This window comes from Aspergillus viridinutans, assembly GCF_018404265.1.
Source record: "Aspergillus viridinutans IFM 47045 DNA, scaffold_14, whole genome shotgun sequence".
Taxonomy (NCBI): domain Eukaryota; kingdom Fungi; phylum Ascomycota; class Eurotiomycetes; order Eurotiales; family Aspergillaceae; genus Aspergillus; species Aspergillus viridinutans.
In genome coordinates, this window is record NW_025091230.1 from 774,801 (window position 1) to 800,958 (window position 26,158).

At 47.6% G+C, this 26,158-nt stretch overlaps 7 protein-coding genes across 7 annotated transcripts; 3 read left to right on the plus strand and 4 right to left on the minus strand.

Moving 5' to 3' along the window:
* Positions 1-1,549: 1,549 nt before the first annotated feature.
* On the plus strand, positions 1,550-3,024 carry Aspvir_003339 (uncharacterized protein; the record flags this gene model as incomplete). The annotated part of the gene is made up of 2 exons (XM_043274924.1): positions 1,550-2,489; positions 2,534-3,024. The coding sequence occupies 2 exons, from the start codon at positions 1,550-1,552 to the stop codon at positions 3,022-3,024; spliced, it is 1,431 nt and encodes a 476-aa protein (XP_043130859.1).
* A 44-nt stretch (positions 3,025-3,068) lies between these two features.
* Aspvir_003340 (uncharacterized protein) lies at positions 3,069-3,542 on the minus strand (the record flags this gene model as incomplete). Its single annotated transcript, XM_043274925.1, has 2 exons — positions 3,069-3,296; positions 3,351-3,542. The coding sequence occupies 2 exons, from the start codon at positions 3,540-3,542 to the stop codon at positions 3,069-3,071; spliced, it is 420 nt and encodes a 139-aa protein (XP_043130860.1).
* A 3,125-nt stretch (positions 3,543-6,667) lies between these two features.
* Aspvir_003341 (uncharacterized protein) lies at positions 6,668-7,792 on the plus strand (the record flags this gene model as incomplete). The annotated part of the gene is made up of 1 exon (XM_043274926.1): positions 6,668-7,792. One exon carries the CDS (start codon positions 6,668-6,670, stop codon positions 7,790-7,792), a length of 1,125 nt encoding a protein of 374 aa, XP_043130861.1.
* A 690-nt stretch (positions 7,793-8,482) lies between these two features.
* On the minus strand, positions 8,483-10,401 carry Aspvir_003342 (putative glutamine rich protein; the record flags this gene model as incomplete). Its single annotated transcript, XM_043274927.1, has 2 exons — positions 8,483-9,861; positions 9,915-10,401. The coding sequence occupies 2 exons, from the start codon at positions 10,399-10,401 to the stop codon at positions 8,483-8,485; spliced, it is 1,866 nt and encodes a 621-aa protein (XP_043130862.1).
* Positions 10,402-13,545: 3,144 nt separating this feature from the next.
* On the plus strand, positions 13,546-15,492 carry Aspvir_003343 (GMC family oxidoreductase; the record flags this gene model as incomplete). Its single annotated transcript, XM_043274928.1, has 2 exons — positions 13,546-13,803; positions 13,867-15,492. 2 exons carry the CDS (start codon positions 13,546-13,548, stop codon positions 15,490-15,492), a joined length of 1,884 nt encoding a protein of 627 aa, XP_043130863.1.
* A 1,572-nt stretch (positions 15,493-17,064) lies between these two features.
* Positions 17,065-19,199, minus strand: Aspvir_003344 (uncharacterized protein; the record flags this gene model as incomplete). Its single annotated transcript, XM_043274929.1, has 2 exons — positions 17,065-19,008; positions 19,080-19,199. The coding sequence occupies 2 exons, from the start codon at positions 19,197-19,199 to the stop codon at positions 17,065-17,067; spliced, it is 2,064 nt and encodes a 687-aa protein (XP_043130864.1).
* Positions 19,200-22,199: 3,000 nt separating this feature from the next.
* Positions 22,200-23,017, minus strand: Aspvir_003345 (uncharacterized protein; the record flags this gene model as incomplete). Its single annotated transcript, XM_043274930.1, has 2 exons — positions 22,200-22,907; positions 23,012-23,017. The coding sequence occupies 2 exons, from the start codon at positions 23,015-23,017 to the stop codon at positions 22,200-22,202; spliced, it is 714 nt and encodes a 237-aa protein (XP_043130865.1).
* Between the last annotated feature and the right edge of the window lie 3,141 nt (positions 23,018-26,158).

The following is a 26,158-nucleotide window of genomic DNA, read 5'->3' on the forward strand; positions in this document are numbered from 1 at the left end:
ATGGAGTGGAAGATTCAAGTAATAGAAGTAACGGCAAGGGCTGGGCTTTATTTGAACCCAGGGGCCGGAGCTCCACATTGCAAGAAAGTCACGTGGATTTTGGTTCCACATGCGGCTGTTGGTGAAGCTCCTTGTTAGGAATTGCAAGTCATGGGTGGAGCTATTTTATGGATCACACCGTCTTTTGTCACTTTAGTGGACGCACCTCGAAGCTTATGCAGTGGATTATGGTCTTTCTTCGATTGCTTCAAGAACTTGATGATCCGATCATTTACAAATAGATCTAGGATTCCGAAAGTCTCAGACAGACTTCCAGTTGCCTATAATTGTAAAGGTAGGCATACGCCTCATTGTTAAAACCATTTCAAATCAGATCTGACATGGGCAGAGACTGCATTCCGCTTTAAAGAGAGAAACTAGTTGGTAACTGCCCCTTCCCATTTGACTTATGCAAGTGGCCACTTGACCTGATTGTAGTGTACTCTGCCCAGCAGGAACGAATTCCGAGACATAATTTGCTCACTGTATGGCCGAGATTTAGTCAACAAATTCAAGCACTTCTTAAAAATACTTACTTTGCAACCCGGGCAATTGAACAACCGATTGGTAGTTTGGCCGGCTGGTTCCTCCTTCGTGATAACACCACACTTCTCAGGACAATCTACTTTGATGCTCGCCTGCGTCGTATGACCACATTTCCACTTGACGGGACCTGTGAGTCTGGTACACATCTTGGACTATTAATCTCTTAATGAACGACTCGCATGCTCAGGGGCTAATCACTAACATTTGATAAATTGGATCGGTGGAGAAATTGAGATCTCTCTTAGTAATCTGGAGAGGGAAGGAAAGGAACTTGAGACTTGACTTCCTTTGACGCTGGGTATTTATATCACGTTCATACCACTATTTGTAGATCCAAAATAAGGGTGTATTGGAGCCAACATGATGCACGGGCCGCCTGCAACAAAAGAGAACACTACGCATTGTATCTCATCAAGTGGACAGAAGCGATTACTGAAGGTTGGATGAAGCGCCCGCCCGTACATCAGTGACGTGTCTTGGGGCGTCAATTCCACAGAAATCACGGATGTGGGTGGGATTTTTGAGGCCTGGCACACATATCACATCCTTGCTGCACTAGCGCTGACGTCTGTGCACATCCACCTAAAAATGGTAAGCGTAAAAAGCTGTCACATGAGTGCAGCTTTTACCAGGAACGTTGGCGACGAGTTTGTATATTTTCCAAGTAGTTTGTCCATTGCTCTAGCCTGGCATGTCAATTCGATAGAACAATAGGATGGTCAATTTTGTGATTACTCTGGCTCGAGCGTTGGCTTAATCACCTCGGTACTCCATCTGTGACGGAACCTGCAGCTATGGCGCATGTGGAACTTTTTGCCTCTCAGGTGGTGTGGTTTGATGCATAAATAGATACTCTTGGCAATAGCCCTGGGGCTATTGCCAAGACTTGGTAGGCATTTATGTTGGCTCTCTTCCCCTGGAGTTCCACCTTTCGTTTGCTACGAACCTGCTGGCCTTGACCACGATGAGTCTCGTTGACGATATCCTGTGTGCGATTTCAGTGCTATCATCAAATTTACCAAATGTGAACACTCAAGATCTGCTTCCACGCCATCGACCAGAATTGCAGTCTGCGTTTTACAGTTTAGAGCGAATACTGAGCTCACCACCTCCATCTCCGACAAACCGCTCGGAGTCTACGAGCTCAGTAGCTTCTCCGCTTCAGCCTCTTGACACATCAGCTCTGTCTGGTAATGAAATCGGGGGACAAGCTGATAACGTTGAAGCTCTAAATGTCCAGAACTCAACCTCAGCCGATCGAATAATGCCGCCGTCAAATCAAGATGAGTCCGAGCGACCTTTGGCGCAACCGCTTTCGGGCAAGACGGATCTAGTGTCCTCTTTCATGGAACGTCTCCAGCGCTCTTCAAGAAAAATACGTACCTTCGTGGCAAAGGACGCGGAAGACGCAATTTCCAGACGTACCAACTGGACAGAGCTCGATCCGCGTCTCGTTGACATCGATTTGGCAGAACGCCATACCTCAGAGACCGGAAAGTTTAGGGGATGGCTTGGCAGGTATTCACTTACCGAAGATTATTTGGCCTGGGCAGAAAACAAATACAAACATCCTCGCGAAGCATTTCTGGTTTTGGACGAAAAGACCGCGGATCAGAGAGGTCAGGGCCACATTGCTGAATATGTGTCCTTTGTTGGCCTACCAAAAGGAAAAGCGCACAAAGCTATTCGCCATGGATTGAAATACATCTCGTTTGAGCACATATATGGGAACCCCGGAGTCTCCGTGTTCCTGTGTCACATGTTTACCGCGTTCAGGGACCTGCCATACTCGCAATTCAAGTCATTGGCGACGATTATTCATAAATCGGCCAAATGGTCCAAATTAGCGGCGGAAAAATCTGACTGGCTATCCCGATGTCGATTGATCTACAATGAGGACAACAGTACGTCAAACACTCGAAAGCAATGCTAAAGCTAACGTTAACAGAGCAGTATCGGTCTCGGTCGCTTAGCCGGAAGCGTCCGCTCGAGCTCGAGTGGACAAATGAGCAATCTCAGCATAAGAGAGTGGAAACAGCCAACAGCGCTGCAATAGGTGGTGATCTATGCTCAAACAATGCTTCATCAAACCTGCGGCCACCTCCAGACTTTGACCCGCCCCAACCAGCAGGTGATCTGGATGCTGAACACCGACTTTCAACTGATGGCCTGTTGCGGCCAAATTTCGATGTTTGGGAAGATCTGAATATATTCCAAAACCTTGATCTTTGGCAAGAAGATTTCGGCCCTGTTCAAGATCACATGTTCCTATTCTCCCAAACAGCAGAGGGCACAGAAAGTGCGGGATATATATCCTCTGAACAAAGAAACGCAAGGCTGGAGACATTCAACGCATCACTAGAAGATGACTGCGGACAGAATGCGTCGCGGGTGAATTTGCCTCTATTCAACACCCTTGCAGCACAAACAGTTTGCTAAAGTACATTTGTCATTTGTTATTTCCCCAATGTTCTTGAGCATTGCTATTTGCTCTCATTTGTCACCTCGAACCCGACAAAAACAACGTCAATGTTCTCACCAGCGAGGGTCGGCCGGCCTTCAATATAGCAATATGTATCAGGTGGTAATTGGCCGCCTGTCGAGAGGGTTGAAGGTCCATTCATCGGGATCATCAAGATTCGTTTCGCCGGATAGAGGTAGTTCAAGATATTTGCACCACGCAGGAAGTGTCGCACTGTACAGCCGACGACCTGAGACTGATTAACAACTTGCTTTTAAAGAGAAGGGCGAAGCAGCGCATTCACATGGAACCCTTGGCTTTTCAGTTCTTGTTGCATCCCTTGTCGAAGAGACTCCACGGCCTTATTGAACTCATTGCCCCCGTACTGCCATCCGTCTGTGTTCTCCTTCAAACGATCCGTCTCCCCTTTCTCAATCAAACCCCTCATGGTGTCAAGGATTTGCTTTGAATTTTCCGAGATCGTTTCGAGTCGCATTTCAGACAAAGTTATCGTATGTAGGCGGTGCTTGGATACATATTATGATGGAGAGATAGGTGGAATGAAGATGGAGGGGTTTCGATCTGCAAAGGTACCTCATATCACCACCAGATGAGGGGCATTTCCAGCACGTGATATCATACCACGTGATAACCTACTAAAATGGTAAACGAGGCAAAGAAAAATGCCAAGTTATCAGAGATAGTTTCAAAAGGGCATCACGGCTAAGAGCTCCCACGAGTGTTTGAGCTGAAGCAGCAACGATCCCGTCGTCGATGACGGTATTGTCCTGGTCCCTGCACTGTCGCAGAGCCTTGCAGGCTTTCAGAACAAGTTCGGCATCATCACTAAGCTGTTTTGGAAGTCCCCAAGAAGGCAGACGATCAACTCTCGAAGCCAATAATATCCTTAGGGCGAATTCGGCCGGAACTTTCAAAATTGCAGTCGATAAAGAAGCCTTTCTATAGTGAGAATCAATAAGAATTATCAGAGGTATGCTAACTAACCATTTTTCGAACTTGAATTTTGCTGGAACGAGGGAATGTTTTGAGATTGTTGTCGCTTACTCTAGGCTGATATCGAAGCCTTTTATAAGACTTCTTTTCTTATATTGACTCTCTGTCTATGTTTCTTCAATTAATGCTCGAGACCTATATCCATCCAAGCAACATCGGCTTGTTGACTGCCTAATGTCCTGTCTCTCCAATATGCAATTTCCTTCTTGGCTTACATGGTTGTTTCAGCCTCTGGCTCCATCCACAGACGATGACGACTTTTGGGATAACCAACCGGTGCCACGGAAACAGCAAGTTGTCGATACTCCGTGTGAGCCGACACACATAAAGCCTCCATCCCCTACTCATCACCAGGCCGGTGCTAAGGAAAATACTCACCAGCTATTCCAAGCCACCCAAGGTAACTATATTCATACATTTACGCAGAAAATGCCTATTATTCCTTGCCAACTAACCGGAACTCTCAAGCATATCCTTCTCAGCATTCTTGCAACAGCAGCATTATTGAACTCCCCTCACCCGACATCCAACTTCCTAAGAGAGCAGCGATACATCAGTCAACAAGACCACCAGCCTCAAACAACTTCTCAAGGCCCCTCCCCTATCCCTATGATGACATATTTACTATATGGTCGAGGCGAGCCATTCCGGTCGGTAGTTATATCTATAATTAACTTCGCCTCAAGATCTAATAATCCGTGTTTTAGTCAACCCAGCTGGATGTCCATGTACTCGGTGAAATACAAAATTTCACAGAGTATATCATGGTTACTACAATTGACAAGCCTGTTATGAGTTTTCGGGTTGAGTTCCTCGACGGAACTACTGGGTTCGTCTATTGTGGACAATGGGTTCACGGGAGCCCGGAAAGCTTTCCGGAACTATTTCGCCTTCACATAAAAGTTTCTCTAGCCAAGGAGCTTGTGGATTGGGTGTACTTAGAGGAGAGATACGGGATAAGGAAGAAAGAGATGCTATGTGTAGCGTGGGCACGTAGTTCCATACACACGGAGAGTAACCAATGTTCATAGGTACAAAGACACCTTTTAATAAAGATCGCTTCGAACGCATGACATAGGAAGGAAGCGATGATGATTGTTTGAATCAGCTCTCCTAAAATGGCCTCTCAGACCCCGAGACAAACCTCTCCGCGCCTCTCGATTACATATGGTACCATATACACAATGTCACATACAATGGGTATGGGGTCGATCCATCCGCGCTACGCCTTAGTCTCATACAACGTGAACAAAAAGCCCTTCTTCGCCCAACCCCTGACCAATCTAGAGCAAAGAGAATAAGACTGCAACATCTCTTTGCATCACTCAATCTCTTGTGATTTACAATCAATTTCAGGAGATAGGACCGAATTTGTCCTACATGTATAAAGACTTGGACTCTCTTGTGCTATAGAATCAAGACCAAGAAGACTTAGAGGGATATGCCATGGATTCCATTCAGAAGTGAGATGCACCCGCTCCAATTTCGTCTCAAACAACTTCTGAGAGGTAGTCCTTACACCGAATGATACTACGACTACGACTTATGCAATAACTAGTGTTCACAATCGCACCACCAACACCCTCAGCTGGGACAATCTACGTTGTCTCCCACAATCCAGACAATATAGCCTTTTTCGGTTCGAAACGGCACTGCCTTCCAACGAACCCTACAACGCTGCAGCCACGACGAGGATGAGATCGTTTCATGCGGGAGAAATCTCGCATTAAATTGATGTGGTTGATCGCATCCTGAAAGGCAAGGAATAGATCGAGAGAAATAAGGCCCCAGATTTTGACAGAGTACTGGATCAAAGTTCCAACTGGCTTCGGCTGCCATTCCATTTGAGGAGAGATGTGCTTTCAACCTCACATAGTATATGAAAGCCGCTTGTCTTTTGCGCCAAAAAGGAAATACCTCATCAATATTCGATGACCGATAGCATCATATGATATATCCAGGAGCACTTTTCGTTCTTTCTCTCTTTCTCCGCCCTCCTTCTCTCTCCCTTTCACTTTTAGGTTAGCTGACAGCATCACTTCGTTATGCTCTCACCTCTCTGTTTCTCTATTGTATTTCATGCGACGATTGTTCCTGAAACGCATCAGGTGGTTACCAATCGCCGCTGAAGGCAGCTGACTAGAAGAGACTATTCCCCTAAATTGGTCAGAGAGGTCTAAGATGCCCTTCTGCCTTGTCGAATGATCTGCTGGTTCCTTGCCAGTCTTGTGCGAAGACGCACGCGTGGACTTCGGCATTGGTCTAGAACGGTATGTTCTCAAGTGGGTCATGAGGAAGCGATAATCGTTTGAGCCATAAACCATCGATGCAATATCAGCTCTCGCAAAGCGGTTTCTTAGATCCCGAGACGCGTACCATATACAATCAATGTCACATACAATGGGTATGGTCGATCCATCCGCACAGTCTCTTCCTCATCCCCATTCATACAATCACGAAGATGTTGCGCAACATGACTAGGGCTTCGAAAAGCCAAGATGTGGAAGCTCCCAAACCTCAAGTAAGCATCGAATTTTCCCTATGCTATCGCCCATACTGATTGACAAGACAATGAGAGTCTGGATCCCGAACACCTTTTCTGATATAATGGAGGATGTCGGAAAAAGAGGCCTAGGTCATGTTGTCCTGGATGCCGTTCGACTCGACCACCGAAGATTGACAATAAGCTGCAACGTCCTATACGATCCCGCTGAGGACTCGACTCTCGCAGATCTGGCCGTGCTTGGGCGGGGGATGTCTCAAGTATTTCGGCACTACCGACCTGTCTCTTCACCATTGAATGACTTGAGTCTAATTTTTCCGTCTGAAGAGTCAGATGACCCGGCTATTGAAGCCCAGCTCCAATACGATCAGGTGTATTCCAGGTATCTGCAAGAGTATCCAAAAAGACGAAACTCGGCCAACAACCTTGGGTCTAGTACGCGGGATTTGGTCTTTGCTTGGTACGAGAGACGTCTCGATGAAATCAGCGACATCGTCCAGAAATCTCGTCTCTCCCATAGGTCCGGTGGTGCCGCCTGCTCTATTGCTGGTTGCCTTTCGCTGCCACAATTACTTCTGGTGACCACATACACGTTCCTCCGATCATGCCTTCCCTTCCAGACGGGCGACCACGGCCAAATACTGGATATTCTTCGGCGTGAAGAGAAAGACTGGTGGCCGCGCATCGGATCTGAAGGGCTATCAGAACTGATCTCGCGGAACCACGAAGCAAGAGACACTCGAATGGATAGGATATGGGAGGAGATACGCAGCACCTTAATTCAAGGCCACTGCTGTTTTTCAGTATCTTCCCAAGACCTACGAGACCAGCTCCGATATATTCTCAGCAACTTGGACCAGATCTCAGCGAACGGATCAAGTACTAGGCAGGAGCAATGGCTGTCTCCTCCAAAGACGCCTTTTGGCAGAAGAGGCACTGTGGTGCTCGTTTGCTTTAGTCTCTCTGTCGTACCGAGCGGTTCAATGCCGCCAGTTCACTGGGAACCGGACAATTCCACACTCAAAGACATGCTTCGTCATTTGAATCAATCGCCACTCTTCTCCAACGGCATAACTCTGAATGAGTTGTGCACTGCGTTATCGTCACTTGATTTACTGTTTTCCTACGAGGACAAACGCGTCACCAATTTCCAGGAAGAAAGAGAGCTGTCGAAGCTCATTCGGTTAAGCTATAAGGGACCACATGTGCCAACCATCGGCTACCCCTAAGATCCCGCTTCTGGTCAATTCTACTGTTCAGTTAGATTGTTGGTACTCGGCGACAGTGCCCTAGAGATAAGAAAGAGAGCTATTGAAGGTCATTTGATTGAGCAGTTAGCTACACCATGTGCCGGCGATCGGCGCCCCCTAAGGTCCAGCTTCTTGTCAATTCTATGGCTCAGCGTATGTCCTCCATCCTAACATGGAGGGAGGCTGGTCCATCCAACTGGATAACCATATTCCTTACACAAATTGGACAGTGCAATTCTGTATTCGTTCTTTGCTTCCTCTGAAAATCGAGAGCCCTCAAGAAACGCCTTCCATTAATAAGACCAAGGCTTGTTTCCATATTGTTGGCCATGTTTCTATCCATCAGACGGTCATTGATCTCGTCAATCTTGTTGACTGCCTCTTTTACCGCAGGAGGCGGATAGTTATTGGCGGTGATCGGATTAAAAAAGGCGATGAATGGGTTCTCCAAGAGAGCAAAAAAGATCGTACGTAAATATCGAGTTGCTTGATGGTGCGATTTAAGGTGATATAGCTGCATGGTTTTCATTGTAGGATCATCATCGTGGCTAAAGGCTTTGTTTATTAGCCCCGGTCCTGAGCCTCTCTGGTGTATAGCCATTAACGACTCACAGCTCCTCTTCTGACTGTGGAATTCGGGTTGCAGCAGTGGGTACCTGTTTCGAAAAATCAAACAGGGGCTGAGGAGGAGCTGCGAAAGCGCTCGGGTACTGGCCGTATGTTTGCTGGAAGGTTGACTGAGGGTAGAACTCCTGCTGCGTCTGGGGTAGAAATGATTGTTGAAACTGTGGCGGCAACTGGAATTGGGCAGGAGCCGATGGCTGTTGAAAACGACTGTTGAAAACGAGGTCCTTGCGGCGCGTTCAGAGCAGGAGGAAACTGTTGAGGCATAGATGGGAACCACGGGTTGAAATTGTGCTCCCTGTCGGGAAGTGCCAATGGTGCTGTTGGTCTGGAGTGACTATTCGCGCCAGGGGAAAGGATTGCAAGTGCCTCTTTCACAGAGTATCCAGGATCACCGATCATATTTTCAGCAATCAATCTGTCAGCTTCGTGAGGCGCGAGTATCTTTTTGAGAGCAGACCGTGAAACACCTTCCTCCCGCAGCGGAGTAGTTGTCCCCTGGTGCCAAAAGCCAGCCACGATGAATGGAAGCCTGCTTTTTCCCAGTTCTAATTCTCTGACGGCCAGCCAGTTAAGACCGTATTGACCACCGGCTCGGACTTGATCGCGAAGTTTCATGATCTCTTGTTCTCCACGCAGTGTGGTTGGGATATTGGCCCTGGTAGCTCCGTCCAATGCCGGTTGACCCCCAGCGGCAGCGCTTGACACAAGCCGCACCCTGCCCTGCGCATCCTCCACCACAAAGCGGGCACTTCTTCCAAGTGATTGAACCATACGTATCGTTTCACCGCTTGATGTGTAGCCGGGGTTGATAGAGCGCGTTGTCTTTCTCGGTACAATGGCGATCGTACGTATCTGTCCACCAGTGGAGTTCCAAAGCTGAACACTGTTTCCTGGAGTGTCTGTACTGGCGTGAGGCTGCGAATTGCCAGACGAATTGGCGGAAGATGCCGATGCGCCAATTGAAAATGTGGCCCATTCATTTGGATAATGAAATTTCTGACACCATTGTAAATTCGCAGCGCTTTGCGTAGGTATCAGCTCCGGCTGCAGGAAGAATACTCTCCAGCGCCCAAATAACTCGGGGTATCTGATCATCCCGAGATCAGGGTCTTTCTTCAGTCGTTCATTGCCAGCTCTCATCTCAGCATTAATGCTGTCGATCGCCGCAACAGCGGCCTTGGCTTTTTCGTCTAGGCCTTCCAAGTTCGCCTGAGGGTTCAGTCTTGGATTATGTTCTAATGCAGAAAAAAGCACTTTGAGATGCGGGGTTGCTCGCTCGTGCGCATCTTTATGGTATGATGAAAGCTGGCCTTCGACGTGTTCTGCTGGGCGGCTTGCATCATTCCCATAATAGAAATTAGTATGCCTATCGGCCGCGCCCGGGAGAAGACTTCCAGATTTTTCTCGGAATGATAACAGCTCTGACGCGATTAGTAAATATTCAAGTGACGTCTCCCTGCCACGAGACACATACTTTGGAACGCCTTTTGAGCCTGAATCTTTTCCTCTCCTTGATATTTGTCGGGATGGAGAAGCGCTTGTAGCTTTCTGAAATCCACGGCAAACGGAAGAGCATTGTCAAGGGCGTTCTTAAACGTGGTTGGGTCATCAGGGGCGTCAGAGATTGCTCTGATAATAAGCAATTTTTCGTTGTGACCGAGCTCCTCATCCTCCTCCATATCAATGTCCGCGGAATTAGACCGCTGGTGCTGCTGTGTGCTGGGGATGGCAGGAATCTGGGTCGGAGCGGGAGTCTGGGCGGCAGCGGGAGTCTGGGCCGGAGCTTGAGCGGCAGCCATAGCCGGAGGGGCAGCTTGAGCTGGAGCGGAAGTCTGGGCAGGAGCTTGGGCGGGTTCCTGACCTGTGGCTGTTCCCTGAGGTGGAGCCTGAGGCGTAGGGCGCTCAGAGCCTGGCTTCGTTTCCAATTGTGCTCGGAGGTCTTTGAGATCGGCCGTCGGCATATTGTCTTTTTTCTTAATAAATATAATCTTATTCTTCTTTTTTTTTTGTTCTTTTCTTTTTGGTGAAGTTGAGGGACTGCTTTCAGATGTTTAAGATCTTGCGAGAAGCGGGATGATAAAACCTGGGTCAGCCGGGTAAATTGAGAGAGTATTTGCGGGCAATATGAGAACAACTAAATTGAACCTGAGTTGTGTTATTTTCTTAAAGGCAAGGTTTGAAGTTATTTAAATACATTATCATGCCACGATTTCCGACCTTCAGGCCAGAGTTTTCCGTGCTGAGAACACGATATCCCGTACGCTTTCCTCCATGCCACGGCTTTCAGTGCATATTCCACGGTTTTCCAATGCTGATCTCTCATCCCCCTCTACTCTGCTGAGCTGTCGCTGGTTCATAGTTTTACTGCCGTCAGTCTTAGTTCGCTTTCCTTCACATCATTCTCGCAAACGAAAGTCCGCAAAGATGATCAGCCATTTGAGTCTTTTCCTTCTAATAAGTCAGTTAGCATACTGCACACTGGAGTGAGTTTGATGATCAGTAACTAGATCTTCCCTCAGAAGGCTAAATATTGACAGGATCAACGAGACAATATCCGTCGATGTCAGCACGGATAGTTTCACACACCTGGTCGTGGTGGGCGGTGATGAGACTCGATTGTTTATTCCAGATCGACTTAATGCGAATATTGGGGATCACATACGCTTTGATTTCCACAGTCTCAACCATACGTTGACCCAGTCCACTCTGGAGAACCCTTGCTCGCCACTTTACCAGTTTGATACCGGATTCGGCCAGTTCAACCCAGACGACAGGGACGGCCTCTCAGTAACCTTGACTGTCAATACTTTGAGACCACAGTGGTTTTTTTGTCGACAGACTAGCCCTTCTTCCCATTGCCATGCTGGCATGATCTTTGCAATCAACCCAGGGGAGAGAATGGACGAGTTTCGACGGAATGCAAGGATTGGTCGTGGTATATCATACGCTTCCTCTGTCAATCCCGACTATCTTACGCCTCGGAAGCACAGCTCATCCGCAACGCCCAAGAAAAGCGTGAGTTCCGCGACCTCTACGCATTCGTTTACCCCTACTGGTTCTATCCCGTCACCATCGCCTGTTCCGTCGACCACAACTCCAATTAGAGATGGCAAAACAATAGTGGTTCTCGCCAAAACCGTCACCAAGGACTGTTATTGCTCTAATACGTTGGCTGTGCACCCGACCACTGCCCCCACCTCGAAGAGGAATACTTCATGGGCTTCATCTTCGAATAACATTCATTCTGGAATTATGCGCAGGCTGGGTATGGTGACCCTGGGCCATCTTTTGTTACTACTATTTTGATGTCCGATCTGGCGCCTGAACGTTTCTTGGTCTCATATGGGGCTTTGCTTCGATAGATACAGCCTGTGCCACTCGCCATGAGCATTTGATGCTCATATAACGATGTATGTAGGGTATATTCGAAGCAGTCTTAGTTAAGAAATATACGCCAAATTATTTAAGAAATGAAAACTTCGCTAAATTTCACTTCCGCTGATTCAAGGAATTGGCGTAGCCTTTCCAGTAGATCCAAGCTTGTCTCCATGAACAAGAGGCGTCTATATCAAGGGCCATCTGTGCATGTGCAAGCTCAGACAGATAATTCGCCCATTGTTTCTTGTAAAGAGGGATTACTTCGAGCAGGACTCCGTATATGTAATCCAATATTATGTTGTTGTTCTTGTATTGGTCACTGCGTCATCAGAGGGGCGGTAGCGGTGGCAGCCGCCCATCCACGCCCACCAGCTCATCGGTGACAAGCGTAGAGCAACACCTCAGCCAAAACGTCTTACCAGACCTTGATACCCGACACAAATGGATGAACGATCCCCACGTCGAGGTGATGTGGAGAGTCAGTGGCCCGAAAACTGAGCAGGAAAAGTTCTTGCTTGCCAACTTGTCTAGCAAGCACAGTTTTCCCGTCATTGGATTCCAATGGGAAACCCTTTGGATATTTTGAGAGTTACTAAGTAAAAGAAGATCCTCTGGGCCGATTGTTGGCTTGTGTGGGTAAGTATGATCCATCTCCTTATTGGTGAGCAGGAGGTCCGCACCGGCTTGCGGTATGGTTGAGTGCACTCATGCACCATTGCTTTTTGACGGATATGAGGACTGAGACAGTGATTCTGGAACTGAGGGGCGATAATACAAAAGAGCGTTCTACTCCAACCAGTTTCGGTTAATATGTGACTAACCACCTCGTAGAATGATCGGCTATCTGCAGGAAGCAGGCTTCTACAAAGAAGGAGAAGTCAGTTTCCCCATAAACAGTCTGCTGTCATGAAGATTCGGCGGGAGTACTGGGAGGCTCCGGTGTTGTAGATTCGCAGGATGGGTGCTATATTAATTGCATAATGAGATCATGAGTCATAACTAGCATTGAGTACTTCTTGATTTTCTGGGGTTTCTTATAGTCGGGTAGGTTCCTATTAGAGCATTTGAAGATGCGTGCAGCGTGGATGTCTCTGTCTTACCGCCAACATCAATGACAGTGCCAGTTGGAATAAGACTTGCAAGCTTTATCCCCTGCGGCACTAAAACCCTGTTGCAACGTTAAAGACACCCAAATGTTCGGAGTTTCGGCCGAGCTTCAGGAGTAATATTTCGGAATATCTTTCGGACTAGGGTTTCGTGGCAAGAGTTAGCCTCACCGCCACAGGGCCTACAGACCATTTCCCTAATCCGTTTGTATCTGCGTTACCCTGTCGTTGAGATCTTTTTCAGTGAAATTACTGAGGGGTCCTTTAAGCTCACTACACTACTAATACAATGGAAGAAGAACATTATGTAAAGCTTACCTCGGATCTTGTCACAGTACATAACAGGGTGAGAGAAACCAACCCGTGCTTGAGCCGCCCATCAAGTTACATATAATAATACTATTGCGCGCCTGCTGATCGTCTTTTATAATTAGCTCCGTCCGATAGTTCGGATTACGTGTACCTCAACAAGACATAAAGCGCAAGCCCTCTGCTGAAATTGAGGCAGAGGATTTTGTTGCACAATCTGAGACCCCACTGAATAATTGAGACCCCTCTCGTCTGAAGAAATGAGAAAGCCCCACGGAAGCTACTTGCTTGATTGACTAGAGTATTATCAATATGTCAAACTCCCCAAAGTCCAATGTTCTGGAGACCGCAGAATCGTTTGCGTCGCGACATTATGATTTCCTGGTCGTTGGAGGCGGAACCGCCGGCCTGGCGCTGGCTGCCCGACTCTCCGAAGAAACCTCTTTTACTATAGGCATCTTGGAAGCTGGGCAGCCCCATTTGGACGATCCGAGAATATTGACGCCAGGTCTGTGTGGCACCCTTTCTGGTGACCCTGAGTACGACTGGAAATTCATAACCGTACCTCAAGTAAATCTTCCAACTCGGTTCTGAGTGATTCTTCAATAGGCCAAATGCTAATTACTCTCACAGGAGCACCTGAACGGACGTCAGATTGGGTGGCCGCGTGGTCGAGTACTTGGCGGCTCAAGTGCAATAAATTTTATGCAAGTGACTTATCCGACTGCGAAGGAGATCAATGACTGGGGGGCTCTGGGAAACAAACATTGGTCCTGGGATGATTTGCTACCCTATTACAGAAAGTTCCAAACCTTTGCACGGCCTTCGGCCGAAGTAGCGAAGTCGCTGGGAACGTCGCATTATCAACTTACAGACTATGGTGGCACGGGTCCCATCCAAGTTAGCTTCTATTCCCCGCATGATCTGCAAGATGCCTGGTTGAAAACATTTGAAACCCTTGGCCACAAAATGTCCCAGAGTCCCCTCTCTGGCGCAGCGATTGGAGGGTTTACAAACCCTGCAAGTGTGGATCCTGAGTGTCGGACACGAAGCAACTCCACGAATGCCTACTACCTCCCAAATGCAACGAGATCGAACATATTTCTCCTCACAGGAGCCCAAGTCCTCAAGATAAATTTCGACGCAACGAAAGATGGGCAGTTTATGGCCAGTGGAATCTCGTTCTTTGCCCAGGGCACAAAATATGTTGTGAAGGCACGCCGCGAAGTCATTTTATCTGCTGGAACTATCCAATCGCCTCAGATTCTAGAATTGTCTGGAATAGGCTCTGAGGATGTGCTTTCTAAGCATGGTATTGATGTACTGACCAACAACCCCGGTGTTGGCGAGAATCTCCAAGATCACCCTATTGCAACCCTGTCCTATGAAGTCGCAGATCCGAGTTTATCCTTGGACAGTCTTCGCGACCCAGCACTTCTTAAAGCAGCCCTGGAATCTTTCCAGACTGAAAAGTCTGGTCCTTTTGCTTCAGGAGTCCAGGCCAGTGCATTTCTTCCGATCATCGACTTTGTCTCGGAGCGAGGAAAGACAGAATTACAAACTCTCTTAGAAGATTTACTGAAAAGACAGGAGTCTGATAGCATCAAAAGCCAACATTCGTTGTTGAATCAGGCTCCATTAGATCCGGGGGAATCTACGTCTCAACTGATGTTGTTGCCTTTTCAAGTACATAGCGAGTCAGCGCACGACCAGCAGGCACTATTCACTCCGTCCGCAGCTGGCGCGTATATTACATTGACTGCTCATATTGCTCGCCCATATTCACGCGGTCATGTGCATATTCGGTCTCCAGATCCTTTGGATCAGCCTTGTATCGATCCTTGTTACCTCTCGCATCCACTCGATCGTGAGATTCTGGCTCGACACGTCAGATATCTCCAAACCATAGCTAGGACTGAGCCGTTGGCTTCGAAACTAGCAAAGAACGGCCGGACAATTCCTGATTGTATACCAGTTGACCTCGATTTGGCTTCAGCAAAAGAGGCGATAAAGAAAGCTGTGACGACGCAATACCATCCCGTCGGAACCTGTGCGATGATGCCACTAGAGAAGGGTGGAGTTGTCGATGCAAAATTAACGGTCTACGGCACTGTGAACCTCCGAGTTGTCGACGCTAGCGTGTTCCCCATGCAACTACGGGGCAACATCCAGTCGACCGTGTATGCAATTGCGGAATACGCTGCTGACATGATCAAGGCAAAATGGGTTCGGAGAGGTGAGGATGGTGATCTACACTAAGGTACGTTGAACCTGTTCCTCTTAATCTCTTGCTAACAACTTCTGAAATAACTGCTGAACTGTTGACTTGTTTTCGTCAATGTAGTTTGGACATTCAGATATAGGCTTTTTTGTTGGCACGTTTTGAAGGTGCGTCCCACCTTGACACTCGAAATCAAGGTCGTGGCCACACAGGTTTGTGCTAAACCGACGAAACTGGCGCTGCCACCATTGAAGAGACATGGCTGTGATTGAAGTAATTAGAACTATGCAGTGCTTACGATGATGCTGGATATCTTTATACAGCGTCGGTCCTGACAACTAAGAAATAAAGTCTCAAGGACCTGTACAGAAGTACAGTCCATACTCAAGGAATAACATTTCAAGTAAGACGTGTTAGTATTTCATTCTTCCCTCCACTTACACAAATCCAAGGTCCCATGCAACCAACCTGGTAAAGGCCGTCCTCACTCCAGTCTGCGCAAAGGACCTCTCACGTTATAAAAGAGTTCCACAGAGGAGCAGTAGGCTCGCCACTGGAGGTATTATTCTAACACAAACCATGCAGCCAGGCACTTGATCTTAATTAAACTTTAAGACCCAGGTCTCCTTTCAAGAGGGTGTGGGTTTCGATATGTTATTGGATCCCAGACTAATGCAATGCCAAAGGTGTCAACACTGTTCACACCTTTTGCATTAGCGTGTCAATAATAGAACTAAGCTGCTAGTATTTATTTAACTAGTTAGACGCGGCTTACGTAAACAAGATCATCATTGGACGAGACAGACCAGGCGCAAGTGAACGATTATCACTTGTCTGTTCAATCAAGATGATGAGCTCTACCGCAAGAGGACGCATGTCTTTGGACAAAAGAGGACGCCACTGGCTGCAGACACCATCAACCCTATACTGTATCCAAGCGTGCCTAATTTATCATCATATAAGCAAATCAATCGAAACTGCAACGCTATGTCCTTCGCACTGATAACTCAACAACTCAGGTGTGACCTTTGGGTCTCGTCCACTTGAGCTACTCTATAAAGGCTCATTGAATTCCAGCCTGGACCTAGACAAAATGCCATCACAACTTCCTCCCATTTTCTACCTGTTCAACTAGCCACTGATAAGAAACTCAAAGGGACAGACTGTGCCTTGACCTTGTCGGTAAGTCATTTTATGGAGAGGGCTTGACCCTCCATGATCCCAAGCCTCCCGTTTCAGAATTGGGGTAGTTCTCACGTCAAGTAGGTATAATGACAACCAGCTCGGGAAGAAAGGGCGCCTGCAGCGAATGTGGACACTTTAACGACGCACACTCTTATGAAACCTGCAAGGAACCCAATTGCAGGAGACAATGGAAACGATGCCAAGCTCTTCCAAACTGCAACGGACTTTTCTACAGAATCTGCAAGACTTGCCCCGATCATCCCGGAGGAAGACCCGACTTCTGGACTTCGTCGGAGGTCCCTCAAACCTCGTGCTCCAAGTAATACAGGCGCCTATGTTCAAAGTCCTAAGGCATAATTGCCTGCGTCAGTCATTGTAGGGGATAGGTTGTACGTGCTGGTGAGAAGAAAAATTGTATTTAGAGCTCAAGAAATTGTATGAAGCCAATTCCCTACTCTGTCCTGTTGCTCTGTTTGTGGCCTTTGTGGTATCCGGTCATCATCGTCCTGATACTCGTCACTGCGCTCGGTAGGAGGAGTCACATCATCATCGTCCCGATACTCCCAACTACTCTCCTCGGTATCGTTAAGAGGATCCAACCATTCATCTTCGTAGATATTTTCTGGAGGTAAACCTTCGCCATTAATGGCAAACCAGCGGAAAATATCTAAGGACGCTTCTCGCGACGCTTTCTGATCGAGTGGCTTATGCGGGGGGTGCGGCAGCTCTTGTACTCCAGGGAGATCCCATCCCACCTCACTCGGCGCTGAAACCAGTGCAGTTGAGAAACCCTGGTCCTGGACAACCCGGCCATCCTCAAGCTCCCAGGTGAGATGATGATAATTGATATGATGCCGGGGACAAGTCATGTGTGCCACAACTCTGAGAGCACAATTCTCCTCCTTCATTTTGCCACAGGGCATCCAGGGCGTGTGCGGTCGGTAGTTGTACGACATCTCATCTTCCTCAGCAGTAGGAAGATGGAGGAGTCGCCAGACATCGGCTCTCCAGATCTGCCCTTTGTCGGTAAGATAAGGGCCCGAGCCAGTAATATCCATGAAGCTTTGTGGGCAGCCTGTCCATGGGAAAGCGACGGGCTCCAAAGGAGGTCTTCCTCGCCCAGCCATTCGAAGAATAACCGGAGTCAACGCACCAGCCACAGCTCCCAACCAAAGAGTAGATATTGTAGGCCGACGGATGCCGCAGATAATACCGAGTAGTTCTCCGTAAGCTGGGGTGTCTGCTATATTCTGGTCGCTTGGCACTTCGTTCAATATAGGATGCAGCCAGGGACTGACTAGGTTGCAAGGGACATCAAGTTCCCAAAACATACCACAAAGGGAAGAGATGACAGCATCTGGGCTACAACTTAAAGTCATATAGTAGAGAAGATTCTCATATAACATGGTCCACTCTTCAGGAACAATTTCTGGTGGTATGACTGGACATCGCGCCCCGGTGAGAGTTGGTCGTGGTAACTGAAGAGTCGTACCATAGTAGTTGTGGGTTGGAATCGTAATGGCTGTAGTTAAAGCAACGATCACTTGGCTTCCAAGATTATGTAAGATAGCGAATTGGCAAAGAGCATCGAATGCTTCATTCGAGGATAAGGGCGAGGAGGGAATCCTATCGGAGGTCTCCCTATGAGCTTTGATGGCGTATGATTCATTGCAAGAATGTGCCACAGACCATGGAGAAATGAACTCTTCACAGTCGAACTGTTTGACGACAGCCCTCCAACCCTCACCGGGAGCCAGAATCGAAGCCCACCAAACCGATACGTGCCAATCGACTTCGCCGATATCAACAATATCTGATCTGGTCTGTTGGTCTGCCTCCAAATTCACGGGCGCCTTTGACTCCATATATTGCATTGTAGCATCTTCCCCTTGAATCTCCACAAGCCGGGCTGACAGTATGTAAGACCACGCTAGGGTAAGAATTGCCAGATAATTAGGCCCAACTGCTGATTCGTCCTGGGTGCCAATCCAGTGACGAAACCCAGTGCCGTTGAAGGTATATGGGACCGCAGCTGTGGTCCCCATTTGCATGAGGAGGGACATTGTTCTCTCTCCATCCACATGCTCACAGTCCACACAATTCTCAAGTTGCCAATTGGTGGATGCCAAAAAACAAAATGTTTTGCCAGCGGACGCACCAAGTTGAACTGCGTAAGTGTGCCGTGGTCTTCCACGCAGTCTTGGAACTTTCCACAGCATGTGGTGAGGCTCCATAACGTCTTTCTTGACGCCGTTCTCATGGTAGAGTTTAGCCACTGCTGCAACACTGTACCAGTACGCCCTACTCTGTCTCAAAGCCTCCTCCAGTTGCCTTTCGCCCGGCTGAAGCATATGATTGTCGGCCACTATCTACAATGCATAAGCCAATTAATCGTAGAATAGATAAAGAACAGGAATGCGAATAAGAACTATTCACATACTAAGTGTAAATTTGGGGGGACCAAGCTGCTGCTGCACTCCTGAACACATCCTTCACTAATAGCCTCGCTGGTGGCGAAACCTGGGGTTGGTCGCCCAGGCGATAGATCGCTCAGGCTCATATTAGCGAATCACCAACGTGACGACGAGTTTTAGAGCAACTTCAATCTATTTTAAATTGAGAAAGTACAGTTAGTGAGCGTCCAAACTTGGCGAAAGGCATACATATATACTATCCTGTGAGGCGAAAGTCAGCTGACGCTGCTCTCACCGCTCTTTGGAGGGTCCAGAGCCTCAGTAGGCTTCCTACGCGCTGCAACAGTTACTCTGAGAACGATGAAATTGATTCGTATCTTGATGATTCAATTATGGATGGTTAGTTGTTAGATACAGGTTGAAGATAATAACAAGGCAGAAGGAAATAGTCATAAGTCATGAAGTAGGGAAGTTGCGGTTCCAGCGCTGTTTGCACTGTTTGTCAGCGCGTCAATCACGTGAGAGCACACCTTGGCGATTGATGGACAATTTTAGGATAATTTGCTTTCCACTAGAGAGGTACTTAGCGAAGGAGTAGATCCAGGAACCATGATGTAATCAACCTTCCTGAACCTCCGAAACTCCCGTCCATCCTTCGCTCAGTGAACAGAAAGCTTTGAATGTCTTAACCAGTGACTTGTCAAGGAAACAGACGGACAGTCTTGCAAATTTGGGTCCGCACTTCACTAATGGGATTCACTTTCAAGAAGTTTAATGTTGGCACCATGCTTATAATTGTATATGGAGTTCACGGCCTTCGCATGCGAGATACACTTCCGCCCAACCCTGACCTTCTGGGTACTCTATTCCCGTCGGGCAGCACTTGACACGGCCAGAACACATACCAATAACTGGAACATCTCGTCGATGTTGTATTTGACTTTCTAGTGAATAACACCCATGGTTGTCTGCGTAGCACGCCTGGTGATGACCTGGGGAAAAAGTAACAACGTGCTATCATTCCTGGGATCTTGACAAGCTGTGCTCATAGCGAAAGTTTTCTCGAGAAGCCTTGGGACAGTTCCGCTCCGCCCATTAAAGCTGGGCATAATACCACAGGCTATCCTTGCACGAGGGCGTCGGAGTAGGATGCAAGGGCCTATAAATCTGCCACCAGATCAGCCGGCATCAGAACTTGTCGAGCAAACCAATTGGATCGTTCAAGGTTCATGAGGCTGTTGCCGCCACAACCTGCGCTTCAACATATTGGAAAAGCTCAGGGAGCACCCTGCCCAGGAGCTTAGTCTAGGATGCCTTTTATAACCGTGATACTCCTGACTCGAAATGGTGAGCAATCTGGATAATTGGAAGATCAAAAGTGAAGGTGCCACGTGACCATTTCTGACGCACTCCTTGTTGCTACAGTTGTTCGTTTTTCCTTTCGCCGCCTCAACCATCCAAGAGATAGCTTCTCTCGCAGACATCGACCGAAGGTAGGTAGCTTGCGCGCGCCGTTCATGGGTGGTTGGGCAGCAAACTGCTGCTGCCCCTTATTTTAAGTACATTTTGGGCTTAAACAGGTATGTACTCTCAGAATATTACTTAACTCGCGCAACTTCGTCATCTCTCTCACAATGGTGGGGTCGCTTTTTCTGCCGGTTTACTCACCGCCTGCTAAACAGCGACTTCCAGACAGCATCATACTATTCGAATGATGTCGAAGCTAAGAATGTCCGTACCAAGCCCAGATCAGCTTTTCAGCTACATTATACCGGGCCTCTCGTTCCAAAACATTACCAGGAATGCCTCAGAACAAGTACATCCGGAGCATGCTTTACGGATGGGGACCTCGAATATTTTGGCATTGCCAACCTCGACTAGTGACACAGCAATAACGGCGGAATTTACTAAGTGTTACCTCCCGAAGGTGAGCTAAGACAGCCAAATGCATTCAGAATAATGCTAAGATTGGAAGATCCTGGACCCAAACTCCGAGTATCGCTCCCTTCTCCGCGACGATTCACACCCACTCAAAGTCAAACTGCGGAACAAACCTCGTGTTTTGTTATTGGAAGACGGCGATTTCACACTGGAAGGGCTATTATTCGCCGTTTGCATACCAATATTCGGCCTGGAGAAAAACACTACTGTAGCAGTGAGAGAAGCAACAGAAGGGCGGTCTGTCCTTGTCAGCACGTGGGAAATGGGAAACATAATTGTTGTTCCTGGAAGACATCATCTTGTTTATTCTGGGGGAGAACGAAAACATAGATGTACCTTCCTTTTCCTAGCCTACGTCAGAGATGAGGTCAATGCGCATTAGTTAGCCGGTTTGTATTGTTTCCAGTACAGGCTAAATTCAACTGGACTGGCCGTTATTCCCGTTAGAAACATGTACGCTAATCAAAGAGATGATTATAACCTCCGATATCAGTGTTACTGGACGGGCCTTCATTAAGCCGGAGTTGATTCCCTTGACAAGGCTCGTCACTGCCACTAATGGCAGAAAAGAGTGTCCGAATCTCCTACAAACTGACCAGTTCGCCCAGGGGAATTCCCGGGGAAATTTTCCGCCGACGGATATGGTCTGCGGTCTCCGTTGAGGTCTGGCAGGTGCTGCAAGCCAAATGAGTTGTCAAAGAAGTCGGTTGCAGCTACTAATGATAGAGGATCTGCACCTGAGCGGGCTGGTTGTGCAAAGGGAATTCCGGGGACAGCCGTTTCCATTAATGGCTGTGCATTGCTGCCTCTGCCGAGATTGCTATGGTCTTGGAGACCAAATGAATTGTCGAAGAAGTCAGTTGCCAGAACCAATGATTCGGTTGCCAAAGCAGCGGCATTGAGCGCGCCTGGGTCCGTCTGCGAGAATGTCTCATCAAAGAAATCCGTCGCTGTCACTAGCGATTGGGGACAGGTTGTTTGCGGATCATAGCTTGCGGTAGAGTGTTGAAGATATGGCTGACATGAAGAGTAGCTCGTCTGGAAACTCCTATTGGTGTCTGGGACGCTGGGTGTTAAAATCCCAGATTGAGAAGTTATCTCATTATGAGTTGGACGATCTTGTAAAAGTATACACTCTCTGCCAATGAAGCCAGAATTGGGTGCTTGGATCGAATCGTTAACTTGTATATCTGGAAATACAGAGATTAGAGCCAGCCGAGGTAGAAAATTTCGTTTATCTTCTTACCATTTAACTGACCGCGAATGTGCGCACTGCCAGATGTTCCATGATGTGTCGAATAATTTGGCATTGTCCGTCGACGCTTTGTAGGCCTTTCACTCGTACCAGGTGAATCCCAAATTTCTGCGGGTCCAAAAAACGCTGGCGGTGCTCTAATTCCTGGGTTTGGATCGTTATTTAGTATAGCCGTGATCCGAGTAGGAACTGCTTCAGACAGAAAAGGTCGTTCAATAGTTGTAGGCTCACGAATTAAGCCTTCTCGCTCTACCTCAGTGGTTCGTGGGTGCTGCTGAGAAAATCCCGTTTCTACAGAGTGGTGGATGTGTGGCTTATCGGAAATTATGCCAGGGATAGGATGGAATCGTCCGTGGTCTTGTGAGCTCTGTTCTGTCCCCGAGGCTCTGGTATGGCCATGCTGGCTCTCCGTCTGCAAATCCTCAGCGTGACCGCGTCGCGATGTTAGAGCGTCATTCGGTTGCAGCAGGGCGCCGCCACCAGTCCTGGTAATTCTTGAGTTGCTGGTACTGGGCGGTTTATTTTTGGGGCGTCTATGTCGCTTTCTCGGCTGATTTGAGGGTAGACATGTCTCGACGCGGCTTGTGATCTCCGATATAATTTTGCGGCCGACTCCATGCAAGTCATACTCCACCGCAATTTCTGGGACCTTGATGGACTTGAAATAGGAAATAACAAAATTTAAGTCGTCACTTTTGTTCAAAGAGATCTCGTACCTTCTGTGCTCAGTCAGAAGCCTACATATAAGGTACGCACACTTACATCCATGGAGGAACTACTCCGATCAGGAAAAAAGCACCGTATCCGCCCAAGTGCTTAGCGTAAGTGTTCCATTTGAGACCAGCTTTATAGTCATCCTTAAGGTTTTGTCTCACCAGCTCCTCATCATCGTGCTGGCCCATGATCAGCCCGGTGCAATATTGTAGGACTCGGGTAGTAAGTATTTTCACGTCGAAAGCATGACATATACGTTGAGCAAACAAGTATGTAGCGGTTGTGTAAAACGCCCTAGATATCACGGCCACATTATCGTTCTGTCTATTTCTCTGATAAATGTGACGCAATATATTTGGACCCGCCCAGTCTAGGTTCACTGATAAACCAGCCGTCCAAAAATCGGATGGGCACTCGTCAATCTTTGTGATATAAGAGAGCATCTCAGGAGATGGTCGAACGTCAGTTGCTTTTGTTCGCTGTATACGACATCGTGCTTCACTCGCTCTCGTTCGTGGTGGATTCGGCCCGGGCTCGGCGTCAGTTGCTTCTGTTCGCTGTATATGACATCGTGCTTCACCCGCTCTTGTTCCTGGTGGATTAGGCCCGGGCTCGGAAGGCTCACTCCTTTTCCCAAATGCATTGATTAAGGAAAGACGGGCGTCGTCGGGGAGACGCTCCTTATTCTGGATGAGTAAATGGGCAATCTTCTTCGTCAGTCATTACTTAGCGATGAAGAGACGCTCAAATCTCACCTGTCGAAAGAAATTAGACAAGCATGATTCGCCGTTCTGCATATCAACAGCTCTAGTCAGATGGAGTTGGAGCGCTTCCATCATCAATAGCATTCAGATAAAGGTTGGCCGCAAGTATGGGGCGTCAGTTGCAAATAATGCGCATACCAAAGCTTGACAGCATTATGGACAGGCGGGGTACACGCTCTTGGGCCTGGGCGCCCTTCACAGCATCCACATATAACTTTAGTAGTTAAACTAACTACGGAGTAACTAGTTGGTTACTAGCAGGTTATTGTACTGATTAGTCATTTTGAGAACATCTCTAAATGCACATGATTTATTCCTAAGCTTCCAGCTATGCCTTCCAGCCACACCAACGCCGCAAGCAGGCTGATCCCGCAATGGAAATCGTCCTACTGGAGGAATATCATCTGTTAAAACTCTTCACCTTCATAGCATTCATTTTCAAAGATGTAATACATTGTGTAGTTTGCATGTGCCTTCATCAAAGGGTATTCTTGGCTTACCAGTCACGTGATGTTAAAATGGGTGAGACAATACTAAGCTGGTTGTAACCTTGGTGGCCGTAACTTTTTGCTCAATGGGAAGTAGGCAGCGTAGAGCATCTGAGGAAGTACATAGAATAGGAGAATTAATGAGAATCCATGGGACTTTATGAGACTTCAAGAGAATTCGTCTGAGCCATGTGATGTAATTCTACTATAGAAGTAGCAGATGACAGTCTTTAAGACCTTAGTACATCAAACATCTTACACTTACAAGCACGAAAGTAAGCAGGCTCCCTTGATAGGGACTTCTTAGCCTATTTTCCAAAAGAAAGAAAGACTGTGGCTATGCACCCATAGTGAAACACTTAAGAGTCTTATAATCTACTCTTTCCTCTAATTAAGATGCCTGGCTTAGCGCCTGTTGGATCAACACCCCTCCTTAGGTGAATTTGCCCACTGCAGGTGATGTATGCTCCAAGCGGGTGATGTATTCTCCAGGCATCACCACCTCACTAAACTGCACCCACGGTAATCACCACCTCATTCAGGCGGCATCACCCCCCATCACCCAAGAGGGCACCCACCTGACCGCGTTCAAGCCACACGCTGGCTAGTTAGTAGTTAGGTGGGTGACCACTAGCAAATCCCAGCTATTGTATGTTTTTGACTTTTTGTTTGCTAACTTATTTTTGATCCATTGGGTGTAGCGCCCTTGCTGCCTTTGTCTTCACCCTCTTCACCCTGTTCACCTGAACCACCTGAACCTCAGTACTGCACACCCAGTGACCCTGCTCAACCCTGTCCTGCTGACATATTGTGTCCTGTTCCAGCACTCTAAGTATCATGTAAGCGTGACGGAGTCTCACACGCAACATTATGACACCTTGGATCCGACATGTTCCTGCAAGTAACTCTAACAGATGACGGCAGTTATTACTCGGCCCTTGAACCTTGCCCTCTCCTGCGAGATCTCTGACTTGAAGCGCAGTATATTAATTGTTCTTAAGAATGAGCTGATAGGAAACATTAATAATGAGTGTATATACGCTAGCAGAGTACCCTGTCTTTCTGGTTTCTGCAAAGGACTTTTCTCTATTACCTCTAGGGGATGATGGAACATGGTATGCACTGCAACATCGGTTTGTGCCTGCGCAGCCGGTCTCCTTCGGAGCCCCTGAGAAACGAACAATATGGCATGAATGCTTCCCTGGTGTTGATACGTAAGGTAGAGGATCTGCCAGGAGGTCAAAGAGCATGGAGTTCATCCGAATAAGACGCTAGCACATGCTGACTTCACACACCCTTGAACAAAAGTCGGACCACCCATCTGCAGGATTGAACTGCATGTGATTCTCATTAATAAAATTCCATAGCCGCAAATGGCAGTACTGTATTTATTTTCATGATGTGGTAATATTGTTAATAGTGCCAATAGTCTTACAAGATAGTCCCAGCCTGAGGTTAATGAATATCAAACATTTAACAGGAGCTGATAGTTAGTGGTTAAGGAACAGGGAGATGTTGCTGGATGAGCTAAAATCAGGCAGTAGCTCTATGGCGATATGATACAACTTACACCTTGACTTCAGTAGACCTCTCCGCGCGTTAAGTTGCTGCAGACCAGCCCCTGCCGAGGATGAACCATTTCAGAAAGACTTCCAGTCAGCTGGGTGGCTCCTCAACAAAGATCTCATCATTCCAGCTTTTGACTAGGTCCATGTCAATCCAGCAACCCAAAGCTAAGGACCCTTTATAATTCAGCTTCTCAAACTCATCATGATCCCAAAACTAGACAGCTTCGGCGCTTTTGCCCTACATATCTTCCGCGTCCCAAGTAATTAGGGATGCGAAGCATGCCTGGCGCTCCCTTCCTCAGTAAACTAACTTAACCCAGAATAGATGGATACAAGACCCGGAGCAACCGCTCATTGGCCAACTATTGAGTGACT